Consider the following 14,177-nt stretch of genomic DNA (forward strand, 5'->3'; position numbering starts at 1 on the left):
ACCCCCCCCCCCCCCCCCCCCCCCCCCCCCCCAATAAAAAGTAATCCCTTACTTCTTTCCCAAAGCATCACACATCCGACACATGCACAATCCCAGTTACCTGACTGTCTCTGGTAAATGTTTGCTTAGGAAAAATCAAATTTGATAAAACTAACTAACTCTCTTGATTCTTTTGTAACTGTCAAATTTTGCAGAAGGGAATCTGTGGCAGGACGCACGGAGCAGACAGGGTTTTTTTGGGGGGGGGGGGGGGGGGCATCCCGGCGTTACATAACAGCGGGCCATCGACACAATGCTGATGTGCTGCTCTGGTCATCATTTTAATTGCACAACAGCCTGCCCTTTGGAACCGTCACTTGCTTTGGCTCTTGTGTAAACCGCTGCAGATTGTAGCGGGTCAAAAGCCACAGTAAGATTTGTTTCTTCATAGGGCATCTTCACACAGAGACACTGACACAGCGTTCGTCCCGCACTTTCAAATCCTTTTTTGCAGCCATTTGACTACAGAGCGCAAGGACTAATGATGACATCTTAATTAATATTAAGTTTGGGCTCTTTGTATTTTTGCGTGGAAAGGGAGGGGTGGGGGACGCACGCGGTGCCATTAACCCTTTGACGCTAGCCGCGTGCATTCAGTCGACTCTGCCAGCAATTTGATTTAAAGGTCATTCTCTCCAATCGATCCGGTTTGGCGAGGGGGCGACGGAGTAGCGTATGAATTGATCATCTAAAATAGAAGAGACGATATTCGAGACTGTACAGAGTCCAGACCTTTACTGCATTTATAATTGCTAAGCACGCCCCCCCCGTGTGAATTGGAACGAGGTATGTTGGGGGGGGGGCTTAAGAGAGAAATGGTTGAAGACGTGGGATACAGTGCAGGCTCCTGCTTCTGTCGCTAATTTGATTTCTATTAAAATTACATTATTTTGAATATTAAGGTCGACTTGTTCAGAACAGCATGTGCAGGGCGGCAGAGTGTGGGTGGGAAGTATAATGAAGGAAAAGAGGTTAACCGTCTGTGAACTTTGAGTCGTCTCATGCTGCTAATCCGTCTCCTTCACAGAAATAGAACGCAATCATAAAACCTCTCAAATTTTAGCCGTTCAGCTGTTTGCCTGTTTTGACCGGAGCATGCGGCGAGGTGTGCAACGAGTCAGCGTGAGAGCACACGTTTATTAGTCATTCTGTTGTGTGTTATGAAGGGTGAGTTGTTAATGGGAGAAATGGTGTTGCATGGTGGAGATGGAGGGGGTTGCATGGCTGCATGGCGCAGCTCCAGAGATGGAAAGCAGAGGCCGGGGGAATGGAAATCGATACAGATCCAGGGCTCGCCAGATCGGCCTTAACAATGTGGCGCAGACGCACTCTACATCCCGATCACATACACACAGGAGAGACGCGACACATATGCAGGCTGTAGCTGCTGCTATGATATTGTCCTGTGTTATGCAGACACGCAGTTATAAATAAGAACTTTACTGGAACTGCGGCCTCTAGTTGAGGTCATCTAGATAAAAAAAAAAAAACATAATTTAGGGTGTATGTGTAGGTGTTTTTCCTCATAGGCTACAACTTCCCATAATGCATCCATTTATGAATATTCATATCAGCCTACAACATGAATATGTATGCAAATGTAAAGCTGAATTAATTGACTTTACCCTCCACCACATACAGCCAACCTCTTCATTAGCGGCTTTCGGGTAATGATGCAAGTGCGTGAGATGTCATTACATCTAGAATGAGCTGCACTGAACCCGGGATTTAAACAAAATAGCCTCGAGCTATAACCTCAAGAAAAGGACTGTTGCTCTCCCACCAGAGAATTTCAAAGGCGATGCTTGTACATGCGTGTCTCAGTACTTACAGCACACGTTGCTGTGCTTAACGAACAACGAGGCTCTGAAACCGCAGCTGCACTGTTTACCCCCCTATCTTCCCCTCACACATCAATTATTAAACTACCAATCGATCATTTCGCAGGCTAACATCAAGCCATCTCTTCATGGAGGGGGAAAAAAACTGTTTAAGATTAACACGCATCAATCACATCTTAATGCCCAATCCAAGTAAACCCATTATCCTGGTTTAAATGGCCAAAAAAAAAGAACCCACTTCTGACTATTTTTGTTGCTCTTGGATACTTTTGGTGAGTATCCCAAAATAAAGACGAGCTCCGGATTGAATTCAGCAGCTCCCACAAAAAAATCTAGAGGTGTAATTTAAATGGAACCCCCGGTTGGCTTCGTGCTGGACTGGAAAGTAGGGTGCAGGGTGATGTGATTGACGCGATTGAGGATTGTAATATTGATCGATGGGTGGAAGCTGTTGGATGAAATAATGGTGTTTAGGGCCTACAAGAATGCTAGCAACTATGTATCGGGAAAGCTCCTGTTCACCACCTTGAACTGTCCTCAAAACAAAGAGAAGTGCGTGGATGTACGCACATTTCAGCACTCTGGACAGCTCCGTGAAACTGACCCACAGGAATGAACTAACATGCGCTTCTTCGTACTAAATGCTTTGTAGAGGGAACATAAAAAAAACCCCTTTGTAACCTTCCTTAGGTAACGTGCATACCTAGATTAATCAATTAATTTTCAGAGGACCAATAATGAATGGCGTATTTCTTAACAATGTTCCACATTTGTTAGCTTGATGCAAATAAATAAGAATTTAAAGGCATAGCCTGTAAGGAAGGGAGCTGGTCAACTCAAGAAAAAAGTATATACCCAGGAAAATGAATATAGTCATTGCAGTGATGCACGCGCCGAGGGGAAAGGGCGCAGTGTGAGGGGGGCGGTGAATGGGGAGGAGTATTGCTCCAGGATTATGCCTGTGTAAACTGCCTGTAGTCAATTGAAACATGAATAGAGGCCTTTTCACCCTCATTCTCAACAATGTTTTCCCTCTGTGTCCTGTGGGTCTTGACCTGTGCTCCATGGCACGTGCTCCGGCCATTCAAATGGTAATAAACCAACTGCGCTTTTTTTTGAGGGAAGCCACGGCACCTCATCACTGTCACACGAGAGAATGAAGACGTAGGAGATGGTAGCTGGTGCCACAGTGAGAAACAGGAGCACGCTTCATGTTGCTGCAAAATACAACGCGCCAAATATGAGGATATAGGCTACCGGACGTTTGGTGATTGAATATTTTCTGTGGTGTCCAGCATCTGTCTGGAAAGACGTGTCAGGCGTAAATACTAACCGAATGACTGCATAACCCAAACCCCATAGGACAGAAGAGTGACAGTGCATTACGCACAGCAAATGGAGCATGATTACAGAAGAGAAAAGGTGTGCAATGGCTTTTTTTAAATAACAGCTGTCCCATTGCCCCCCTTTCCCGGTGCACCCCTCCCCCCTCAGCTCCGGGGGAGAGACCAATGGGAGAGAGTGCTGAGGCGGGATAATTGATAGATGCACTGGCTATCCTTATCGATCAGGGTTGTATTGACCCAACCAAATACATTGAGATGGAGTGTGGAATTCAACACAGATGCAAAGACGAATTGTTTTCATCGTTAATGCGATCTTTAAATGCCTCCCAAACCTCACTTTACGGGTGTCTTTCTTACTTGTGCAGCTTTACAATTAAGATGCATAGTTATTTATACAGTAGTGCTTTAAGATGCTCAGAAATGTATAAAAAGAAAGCCAAAGGTACGATGCTGTTTACTGGGCCTGGGTGTTATGGGTCTGCATATAGAGAACACAATAGGTGGGAAAGCCTGTGGGTCATTGCCCTCGTGGCATTAGGAAATGCTAAGCGTGAAGGGCACAGAGCCGGCCCCAAACATGCCCATCTCTGCTCTGTTTTTCGTTTCAGGGGTAGATTGTCATGTGTATGTGCAGACACTGGCATTTTCACATTAGCTAAGCAGGGCAGCTGTATTGATTTGTGTGACTGTGATGAATTTGGAATAGTAATTTGAATTTATTGATTGATGTGGCCGAGCGAGTATGGCCCAGCCTCACTTTCAGCATCACAACCCCCCAACTCCCACTCCCAGCTCACATGCGCACCGAGGATAATGGTGATTTTAAATGCAATAAGTAAAATGTTGCTCCGTGCATTTACATACAAGTCGTTTGTCATTTTGCCCAAGTGGATGTTTCTGTGACAACAGGTTAATGCACAATACACAATTAATGCTGGAAATCCGCTGATTCAAGACAGAAAACATATTTAGAGCAGCCCTAATTTCCAATGTACAACCCAGTGCACACCTTACCTAGGCTGCCCTGGGCCTGACCACATTAAAATGTGCAGTAGGTGTGCGCTGGACAGGACTATGCCACTCCAACATGTCAATTGGATTGGCGGGGGGGGTTATCCAGATGCCGGCTGGAAGATATAAAACCCCACAGCCCAATTAGCTTTAACAGCAGTGGCACTTAAAGAGACAATTGTGGAGTGTTTAAATCTTTATTTACCAGAACCCCACTAAATGCGCAAAGGAACAATTTACATGCCATTAAGTGCTTTTCAATAGGGCATTGACTGGAACTAAAATATGCCACTATATCTGCTTAATTGAACTGTTCGCTGAAATACGACACAGATGAGCTGATTGACGCTTGGAAGCGCAGCGCGTCTAAACTGGGCCTTTACAGAAACATCAATGAGAGGGGACCTCTTACTCACATCTTTGTTTTAACCCCACTGCGACGTCTCTCGTTTTCATTTACGTCCTGTTAATCAGGTGGTAAGTGTTAAAGGATTTAAAGGGGAGGGCGGGGATGTGGGTTCAAATCACAGCGTCCAGAGTGATAATCTTTGCGCAATAAAAATCCAAACGATGGCCGAAAGGGACGAACCATGCAGACTGAGAAAATGGAGAGGCAGTAACGGTTTGTGTCACACTTTGTCTCTTACTGAACAAGCGCGCTGCCCCAGTCCTTTCTGTCTAGAGACTAGATGTATAATCTCAAACGTGTTGAAAAGACGCAATTGCTCAGCCTCAGAATGGCTAAACAGGCCCTAGACCAGCTTTGGAGACGAGATATTGTCCGATATAGTGAAGAGGAGACAACACAGGCCAGAGAAGAGACGCATGTGTCTGCGTCTCAGTCTTTCGGGTCCAAATCGATCATTTATCAGTGTGCTACTCTGAAATGGGACGCCTGGACCTGAAATATTGATCTATAGGAGGTCATGCTCCCCCGACTCTCAGACGATCCTTGTTTGCTACCACGCGCTTATTTGACTAGTGGGTAGTAATACTGAGTATTTGAGCTTTAGTGATCTCAAAGTGTAGATTAGTTTGACCTTTAAAGTAATTGCTGCAAGCTCTAATACATATTGGTCACATCCCTCTTTGATTCCCTTTGTTTGGTCTGTTTCTGTGTTGTTGTTGTTGTTGGTTTGCGTGTGTGTGAGAGGGAAAGAGAGTGATCCAGAGGGACAGGGGTGTGTGTATCCATGCTGTGTCCGTGCGTAAAACCTCTAAATGTGCGTAAGAACAAACACATATGTGCAGACGGCGTTTGCACCGTGTCTGCTTTTGAGAGAGGCTTCCACTCTTTTGTTTATAACACATCCAGTGTAGCACAGCATGTGTTTACACTATCAAGGATTGTTGCATCAATCAAAATATAGATTTCCCCCCAACATTTAACACCCCAACTGTCATGATGAAGTTTTACTCGATACAATCGACTAATAACTTCTAGTAATGTCTGTTTGAGCAGCTATTGGCAGTCTCGCCACATTGACTTCTAATTGATCCCTCCACATCACTCAGGTTGGGAGCTGTCTCCTCACTCACCTGCAAGCCTGAGCGCCGACATCCGCTGGAACTCGGGCTCCTGGAGCCACTTCCACATCCTCCTGAACGTCTCCCGGCCAGACTTGAGTTTACTCCACGGTTTAGGATTCCGCAGCAGGTCAGACAGAGTTCCCTGGGACCGGCACAAGATCCTCTGAGCAAAGATGGCCTGGGGGATGCTGTAGCGCTTGAGCTCTGCTGTTATTCGCTGTGCCACCTCCTTAGTGTTTATCTCCTCCACCTGCCCTGACCCAGCTCCCTGCCCGCCTCCCACCACCGTCTGCCTGTCCCGGTCTGACAGCATGGACCCGTTTGCCTGAGAGTGCGGATGGCTGTGATGGTGTATGCCGTTCAAGGAGGTCATGAGCCCGGCCCCGTGGCCACCGAGACCTCGGGTCAGGTGCTCCTCGCCCCGGGACAGCATGGCTGCGTGGGACTCGAAACCCCCCGAGGAGATCATCTTGTCATTAGAGAGGTGAGCTCCAGGACCATAGGCGCTGAGAGTCTGCTGGGAGCTGTGCAAAGACCCCAGACCGTTGGACAGAGGGGACAGAGGCTGCCCCATGCCGGACATGTCTTTGGGGTAGTGGCCATAGAGGTTACTCATGGAGGCGAGGCTTCGGTCGTCCCTCATCAGGGTGAAGCTGCCGCTGACATTCCCGGCTGCGAGTCGCTGGTGCGCCGGATGATGGTGAGCATGTGGGTGTGGATGGTGAAATTTCTCCGAGACGGTGGAAATGGGGGGCAGGTGCTGCAGCGGCGTCAGCGTGGTGTAAGTGCTGCTCAGGCTCATCCCGGAGTCGCACGACATGGTCATTGCCGGATGCAGGGGGCCAGACAAAGCGTGGTCTGTGCGATAGTCCCCTGCTCCCTCCAGTATCGAGGCCATGCTGGACACCATGGCTGACCGCCCGTGCGACACCAAGTTCCGATGCGACGCCGACGACTGGCGCGCGTGTGGGGAGTTCATTAAGTCGCTCGTTTGATGGGAGTGAGATACACCGTGCAGATTTCCAATGTTTTCCATTGTAAGCTCCATCTTTGAAAGGATCTTTATTTCCACCCCTCTCGCCACTCTCTCGCTCTCTCCCTCGCTGCTCTCCCCTCTCTCACTGTCGCTCTATCTCACACTCCTTTCCAATAAATTTTGAACGATTTCAAAGCCAAGCCATTGATTGTAGTTGCCCCTCCGCAGTCAATCCAGCATGGTTTTAAAAGATCGGGTCCCGGCCGCCACACAAACTGTACCGCAAACCTCTGCTCAGTGTGTGTGAAGGTGCGCCTGCCTGGGTTTCTTCCACTGTAGAGCACCTTCTACTATACCCAAAGCGCTGCTCTGCTCTCTGTGTGTATATTGACGCGCCCGTGCTCATGTTAAGATGAGACTGTGCCTGTGCGCATGTGCGCGCTCCCGTAGTGTTTCCTCGCACTCGCGCACCCTGTCTGGGGCCAACCTGACGTCACTGGCCCCTATGTCATGGGTTGTTCGTGCTGCACAGAGAACATCAAATTCCTGAAAAAGATTGCATTAGACACTTGTTAAGATAAAACACCGGCCTGCAATCCTTTGCAGTGTGTGCAACATTTACACTCAGATGGATAAGAATGGCTCGCTCCTTGTTTTCTCTGATAAAACAGGCGCCAGCTACACATGTGATGCCTCTCTTGAAGGTTAAATATTAATTGACATGTGTCACATCAGGCCTCGAGTGTAATGAGAAAACCACAACTAACCGATGAAGTGGAGGCCACAGCTCACAGCCTCCGCCTTTATTCTTTTTATTCATGAATGTAAGATGCTTATTGATGCATAGGCCCACTGAAAGTTGTTTTTTGTTTTTACAGATGTAAATGACAAAGAGTTGAAAACATGATGACACAGCTTCAGACTGCGTGGTGGACCTTTGATACGTTTAAACGACAACCAGCGTCCAACTGAAATTGCATTTGCGTCCCTCTTTTTACAATCTGAAAAGTAAACGATCAAATGTTTCTGTCCAATGTCTTGCCGTTAAACTTTCACTCATAACTTTTTTTCCCCCATGGGCAAATGTTTCTGAATAAATCGGTCGAGTTTAATTTCATCATATCTAGTATTCTGACCCCTTTCGCATCTTTGCTCCTCCGATTCAGGCCGCGAGAATCAAAACCCCCTCACATAAACTCTCACATGATGTTTCTTGCCTTCCAAACTTCTGTACGAAACTTACTGCCCGCTGACGTCGATCCAGGTCAGCAATCCATCAATGTCAAAGTATGTATGGATCAGGAGATGCATCGATAGGGTGCTGCCTTTTGCAGGAGCCCGCAATATGGATGCGATATAGCAGCGCGTTAAGATCGAGGGATTGGATTTTGTAAAGGGCTAACGAATAAGTCACGCGTTTTGGGTGGAAACTGAGGAGTGTGTAAAAGTGCACTAAAGTTATCAAAAATGTGTTTTACTTGGGCTATAAACACCGTGTAAATGTAACTTTAGTCCAGGTATTGCTTCCTATTATGGGTTGGATGCAATGTCATGAGCACCAACGCAATATAACCAATATTCAGCTTTTTAAAACTGGTGATGTTGAAACCTGCAGCCTATAAGTCGAGCAGCAGTTTGTGGTGATATTGTATTAATAGAGGATGCCTCATGCGAATTTGTCCCTATTTGTCACAACAAAACCTGATCATTACAAACGTGTAGTATTTATTGCAGGGTTATTATTTGGTATTACTGTATATAATTGCTATGGCCAGCAAGTGTATGTGCAGCTTTCTATAGGGTGAGATGTACTGACACATGAGAATGCTGGGGGGGGGGTATCACAACATCAACACCTCTGTGACATGTTTAGACATGCTGAACAGCTATGGAGTGTGCATCTGTTATGAAGTTGTGAGTGTGATGTGTGTGTCTCTTGCCACAGCAGCCCCTCAGCAGGCCTTCGGTTGCTGTGCAAACAATGTGAACACTGTTACCAAGTGAGAAGCTTGGCATTTACACCGATGTTATGTAAAATGGTTCCATTAGCATTTCGACCCGGAGCTGGGGGGAAATAGTCTAACAATCCAGGAAGTGGCATCACTAATCATTTGCAAATTGCATGAAATAATTTCCCTGACCAGTGTTTACCAACTGTGAGGTCAAGACCATCCATAATTTCACTGATGAATTGTGATATCAGAGGCCTTGGCACACTGCTCCTCACTCCCCAAATAATGACCCTAAAAACTGTGTCTTTGCTGATTGCCAACGGGGGATGGTGGCTTTGGCTTGTGCCATCAGGAGGGCAGCAGTGTCCGCTTGGGTTAATGTCCCTGTATTGATCCCAGCAACCACTGCTATCGAAAATGAATTACCGAAGCCCGCACAGCAGCGAATCCGTCATCTGTGCTCAGCCAGCCGGCCAGAGCAGCTTATTGGTCGCGGTGGTGATGGATGTTAACTTTCATTGCTGGCTCCTTGCTCCTAATTCACTAGGGTTTACAACCCAAAACAACGCGCTGAAAAGTTTTATACGTTCACCAAGAACTTGTAAACTTCACATCAGCTCCCCTTCTCCCTCTCTCTTTTTATGGGCGCCACTGCGCCATGTTAACTCCACACTGATAAACGCAGATACAACAGCGGGGTCAACAGGGCGTGGGGAACTGATCAGTGTACTTTCCCCCTTTTTTTCAATCAATGTTGTTTTCTTCTCTTTTATGCAGCCTGGTCAGATCGTTCATTCAGCAAGCCAAAATAAAATTTGAATGCAAAGTAAATCCAGCTATTTTACCCCCCCAAAAATCTATGCGGCCGCCCAGAGCTTAGTTTTAATTTGTATTTTAATGTACTGTTTTCGAATACTTAAATAAGCATATCCTATGGCAAATACAATATGAAATATTAACTGTGTCGATATCTGCGGTGTGTTTGGGGCGATGCCGCAGAAACCCGGTGATTTATTTCATATTACTAACAGCGGGCGAGGCGGTGGCCTCAGCACCACGTTGGCATCGACTTACACACACACACACACACACACACACACACACACACACACACACACACACACACACACACACACACACACACACACACACTGCGGTGTGCAGAAGTCTATTTTGTGTGTGTTTTAATTTCTCTGTTGTTAATAGGCCTATAAAATCCTATGTCCAAAAGTTTTCATATTTTATATAAGACTTTGGTCACTGAGTATAGCTTGTTTTAAAATCAGTCTTTTATTAGGCCCAAAGCATTTTGTTTTTATCTTTAAGCACTGCTGTCGTTTGCTGATCAACTAATCAATGCTGAACCCGGAGCTTCACTCAATGCATTTCTGAAGGATCGATAGAGCCAAAAACGCATTTTGCTAAAATGGCTTAAGTTAGGTCTATCCTGTTATGTGTTTGACCTGTCTCAACAGGCAGTTTCATTACAGGAAATGACCACATAGCTCTCAGCTGAAAAGTTTAAGCTGAGCTTTTCATTTGTCTGAGTGCTGGAGACTGTCAGTGTAAGAAACACACCATTCAATTGGCTATATTATGTCCCTATATTGTAAATGTTGTATTGTAAATATTTATTATTAATAATACTATTATTATTATTAATATTAGGCCCATTTAAATTGATGTTTAGATTTAATGTGTTTCAAACATTTTTACTTCATTTAACACAGGTAGGCCTACATATTGTAATGCGGCAGGCGCCAAAAATGTAATTTTTACTCCCCTCAAAACTTTCTTTTTATTTAATTTTATTTACCTGAAACACGGCGTGTTAATAAGAGGTAGCCTATTTGGAGTTTGCCAACTCTCCGTATAAGCTTGTCTATTTTCTCAGGAATCACTCGATAGAGACAGACTAATCTTTTCATGACTTCTTGAATGACTCCGTGGCTGATGCATCACGCTTAATGTATTCTAAAGTATATTTACTTGAATCTCGCTATTGGCAAAAGTTAAGTAGCAGTGTTTAGTAATGTCGCATTGATCAGGCCTCTGAGCAAGTCAGCGGGACGGGGCGCTGCTGCTCTCATCCCCCCCCCCCCCCCCCCCCCCCCCTCCGCACACACACTCATACACATACACACACACACATACACACATACACACACACACACACACACACATACACACATACACACACACACACACACAGATATGACCTTATTAGGGGTAAAAAGAAACATTTGCTTTGTTTGCCTATGGTTCTACTTTAAGTAACCGTGTGTGTGTGATTTACACGCCTATCCCCATTATATTAGATGCCCAATAGTCTATATTGTGGAAACGTTCATAGTTATTACTAATTACTCATTTACTAATCACTTTTTTTTTATTCTGGGGTTTTTTTTGGGGGGGGGGGGGGGGGGGGGGGGGGTGGATGTTGTCAAGTGAATTATTTTTATTATTGTCACTAGACCTTTAACTTATCGCTTTGCCTTCAAACTGTTTCAATAGGCTACAGGCCAAATCAATGTCACCCTGCATTCTGTGTGTTACCTGTTTGTCCTGTTAAATCTTTAAACGGCTGCATACTGTTGAAACTGTTTGTCTCACAGCCAGAGCTCTGCGGCCAAATTTAAAAGGCCTAAACGTTGAAAAGAAAAAGAATCACTTGCGCATTGAATCGCTGTGTTTGTAAAACGTTTGCCTGCAGTTTGTTAAGGAATTAGTGTGTTGCCACAGATTATTATTTAGGCACATTTGCATTTGAAAGCGCCCAGCAATAGAGGGCCGTAGTGATCAATAGCCCTGGTGCCATATCGATCTATCCGCAGTCTGATCGATTGGCAAAAAGAATTGGGCGCACATCTTTTCTCTGCTCTTGGTTTCACTCAAAATGAAAGTCAACGTTTGCAGAAATAGATGATTTTCAATACAGCAGGCTCTAAAAATATTTAGGACAACAGGTGCCAAATAAGCCTGGCACGCCCTCCGCAAGACTGTAATCAATAATCAGCACGGTAAGATGTTTCTTCATCTATTTATATCATAAATTGTTATATAATACATTTGGATATATTTTTTTTATAGTATAGTTAAGAAGGAAAACACGCCCATTAACGACTTATTGTTATTAAAAGAAAAATAAATGAAGGTGTGTTTTTATTCTGTTAGTTTTTTGTTTACACGTATTTACTTTTGGATCTGTGTCGTTCATAAAGCTATTTTGACAAAGTGTACTGTGTGATTTATCGAAAAGAAATGCAATTTGAAACAATAACAATTTTAAATAAATTTAAAAAATAAGAAATGTATTTGTCATAAAGGGTAGTTGAAGCCCTACAGATTTATTTTGATTCTGACAAGCTGTTAGGGAAATAACCATCACTCAGGTGTGTTCACATGATGCCACTGTAATCAATATAGCTACTAATCACAAACACATTCAATAGACCATCGATCCGATCGGGCTGGATTACTAAATGTTATACGGATTAACTCGCTTTTTCAGTTTCTTTCGGGCACCTCTAACTTCTGGCGATGCCTCAAACTGCTGATGAGACGGTTGGATATTTATTATTTATTTTATACATTTATGGCAGCATAAAGGATAAACAAGATAATTAAAACTTGAGAATCGGGCCTGCAAGTGACTTTAGTCATAGCACCTTCAGAGGTAACATAAAAATAAGATAACCATTAGTTCTTTTAATTTATTTCATTGTAATTGTTTTCATCATGGCCCACTTCAAACAGCCTAAATATAGTATAGTAGGCTGTACTGCTGTGAAAATGCTCTTTCATAAACATATTAAAATATATTTAAAATTATGGACAAATAGAGAGAACAAAAGCTTTATTAACTTCCAAAAAATTCAAGTTAGGAGAGGATTGAAAATAATATTTATGTGCCTTATTCCTGTTTTATCAATCTGCTAACAGAAGTTTTAGAATACTTTCAATTGTATTACTTTTAGTGTGTGTGTGTGTGTGTGTGTGTGTGTTTGTGTGTGTGTATTATGTGTCATTAACTGTGTTATGTGACTCTGGACATACATAGGCTACTGTGTATGTTTCATTCTCCATTGTAAACTGTAGTTTTTGCAGAATTGTATTGCTGCCATTACTTTTGTAACTTTTGTAAAACAGCTTTGGACAATTTTTTTTTATGTTTTATCTTGTGTTTTCAACCCATCAACTGTCTGTATTTGACTGACGACATAAGTGTAGAATAACTGTGTGTAAGTGTGTGAGCGTTTGTCTGCCAGATTGTGTATGTGAAAGCATTTAAGTGAAAGCTAGCACGTCATGCAAATGTATAATTATATATTGTCAATTTAGGATTCTTTACACACACACACACACACACACACACACACACACACACACACACACACACACACGCACACGCACACGCACACACACAAACATATTTATGCTTCTGTCCATTTGGATTCAGGATTGAAGTGATTATAGTTTGGATCATGGATGTATATGATTCCAGCTCTGAGTCAAGGCCCTAATATGTATACATTTATTCTGCTTCACTGTAGATTAGAATGATTATAGATTGTAATGTGTGTGTATTATCTCACAAGCTAGTTAAGAGCATTATTCATTGTTCTTCTCCCCCTGCCCTCCTGGTTTTAAACCACACAGCTTTTTCCCTTCTTAAGTACTGCTAACGCTGGATTTATTAGGCTTAAAGAATGGCCTACACATCTACCTCAAAGGGGATCAGACAGTAAGTGTAGATCAAAAGGATAAAGTCTTAAAAACAGAACAATGCTCCTTGCACACCGCGTGTTCTTATTCCCCTATGCATGTTAATTCGGGGGGTTTTACATAGACCACTTTAAACAGCCTTTTGTTTCAAGTTATATTCATGCATTCGTGCACAGCAATAATTTTCATGGTCACAGGGGTTTATTGTATTCCTCACATTGTAGTGTATTTTACTTCTTTATATTTGGTAGGCTATAACACACCAAAAAAAGTGTTAATTATAACCCTGCACCTTTAAAAGCAATGGTGTTGTAATCAGCAGATGTAGAATGTTTAAAAGAAACAGCACAAATATGCGTGAAGTGTTTATAAGCCAAAAAAAAAACCCTGGAAGTTTTTTTGCCGTGTTGTGGAAACAGAAAGAAGGAGGCGTAGATAAATTTAAAGGCTCACACCAGTGCGCTTTTGTATTTTTCACAGAGACGGCTCACTGTATGAAACAGTGACACAGCTTCAGGGAAAGTGATGGACTGCTCAGTCGGATTTGTAACATTCAGATCCACGAAACAGAAGCAGTGACCTACTAGTAGTCATCCTGGCTCCAATACCAAACATTTTTCGGTGTGCTACAACTGCAGCAAATGTTTTTATGAGATGGAATAAATAGTGAAAAACCTCTCTGCCAGAATCATTTTGTTATCTTGTAAATCTGTTTTTTTTTAAAATATTTATCCGCAGAGTAGTAAAACCTCACAGA

General features: G+C 43.6%; 1 protein-coding gene across 1 annotated transcript in view; it reads right to left on the reverse strand.

The window, feature by feature from the left end:
* Window positions 1-6,815, reverse strand: part of onecut3a (one cut homeobox 3a) — a 15,486-nt gene extending 8,671 nt beyond the window's left edge. Inside the window, exon 1 of the mRNA XM_046050159.1 lies at window positions 5,777-6,815. Coding sequence (XP_045906115.1) covers window positions 5,777-6,815 — 1,039 coding nt within the window. The remainder of the gene's footprint in view (window positions 1-5,776) is intronic.
* Window positions 6,816-14,177: the final 7,362 nt, after the last annotated feature.

Source organism: Micropterus dolomieu, linkage group LG05, assembly GCF_021292245.1.
Source record: "Micropterus dolomieu isolate WLL.071019.BEF.003 ecotype Adirondacks linkage group LG05, ASM2129224v1, whole genome shotgun sequence".
Taxonomy (NCBI): Eukaryota; Metazoa; Chordata; class Actinopteri; order Centrarchiformes; family Centrarchidae; genus Micropterus; species Micropterus dolomieu.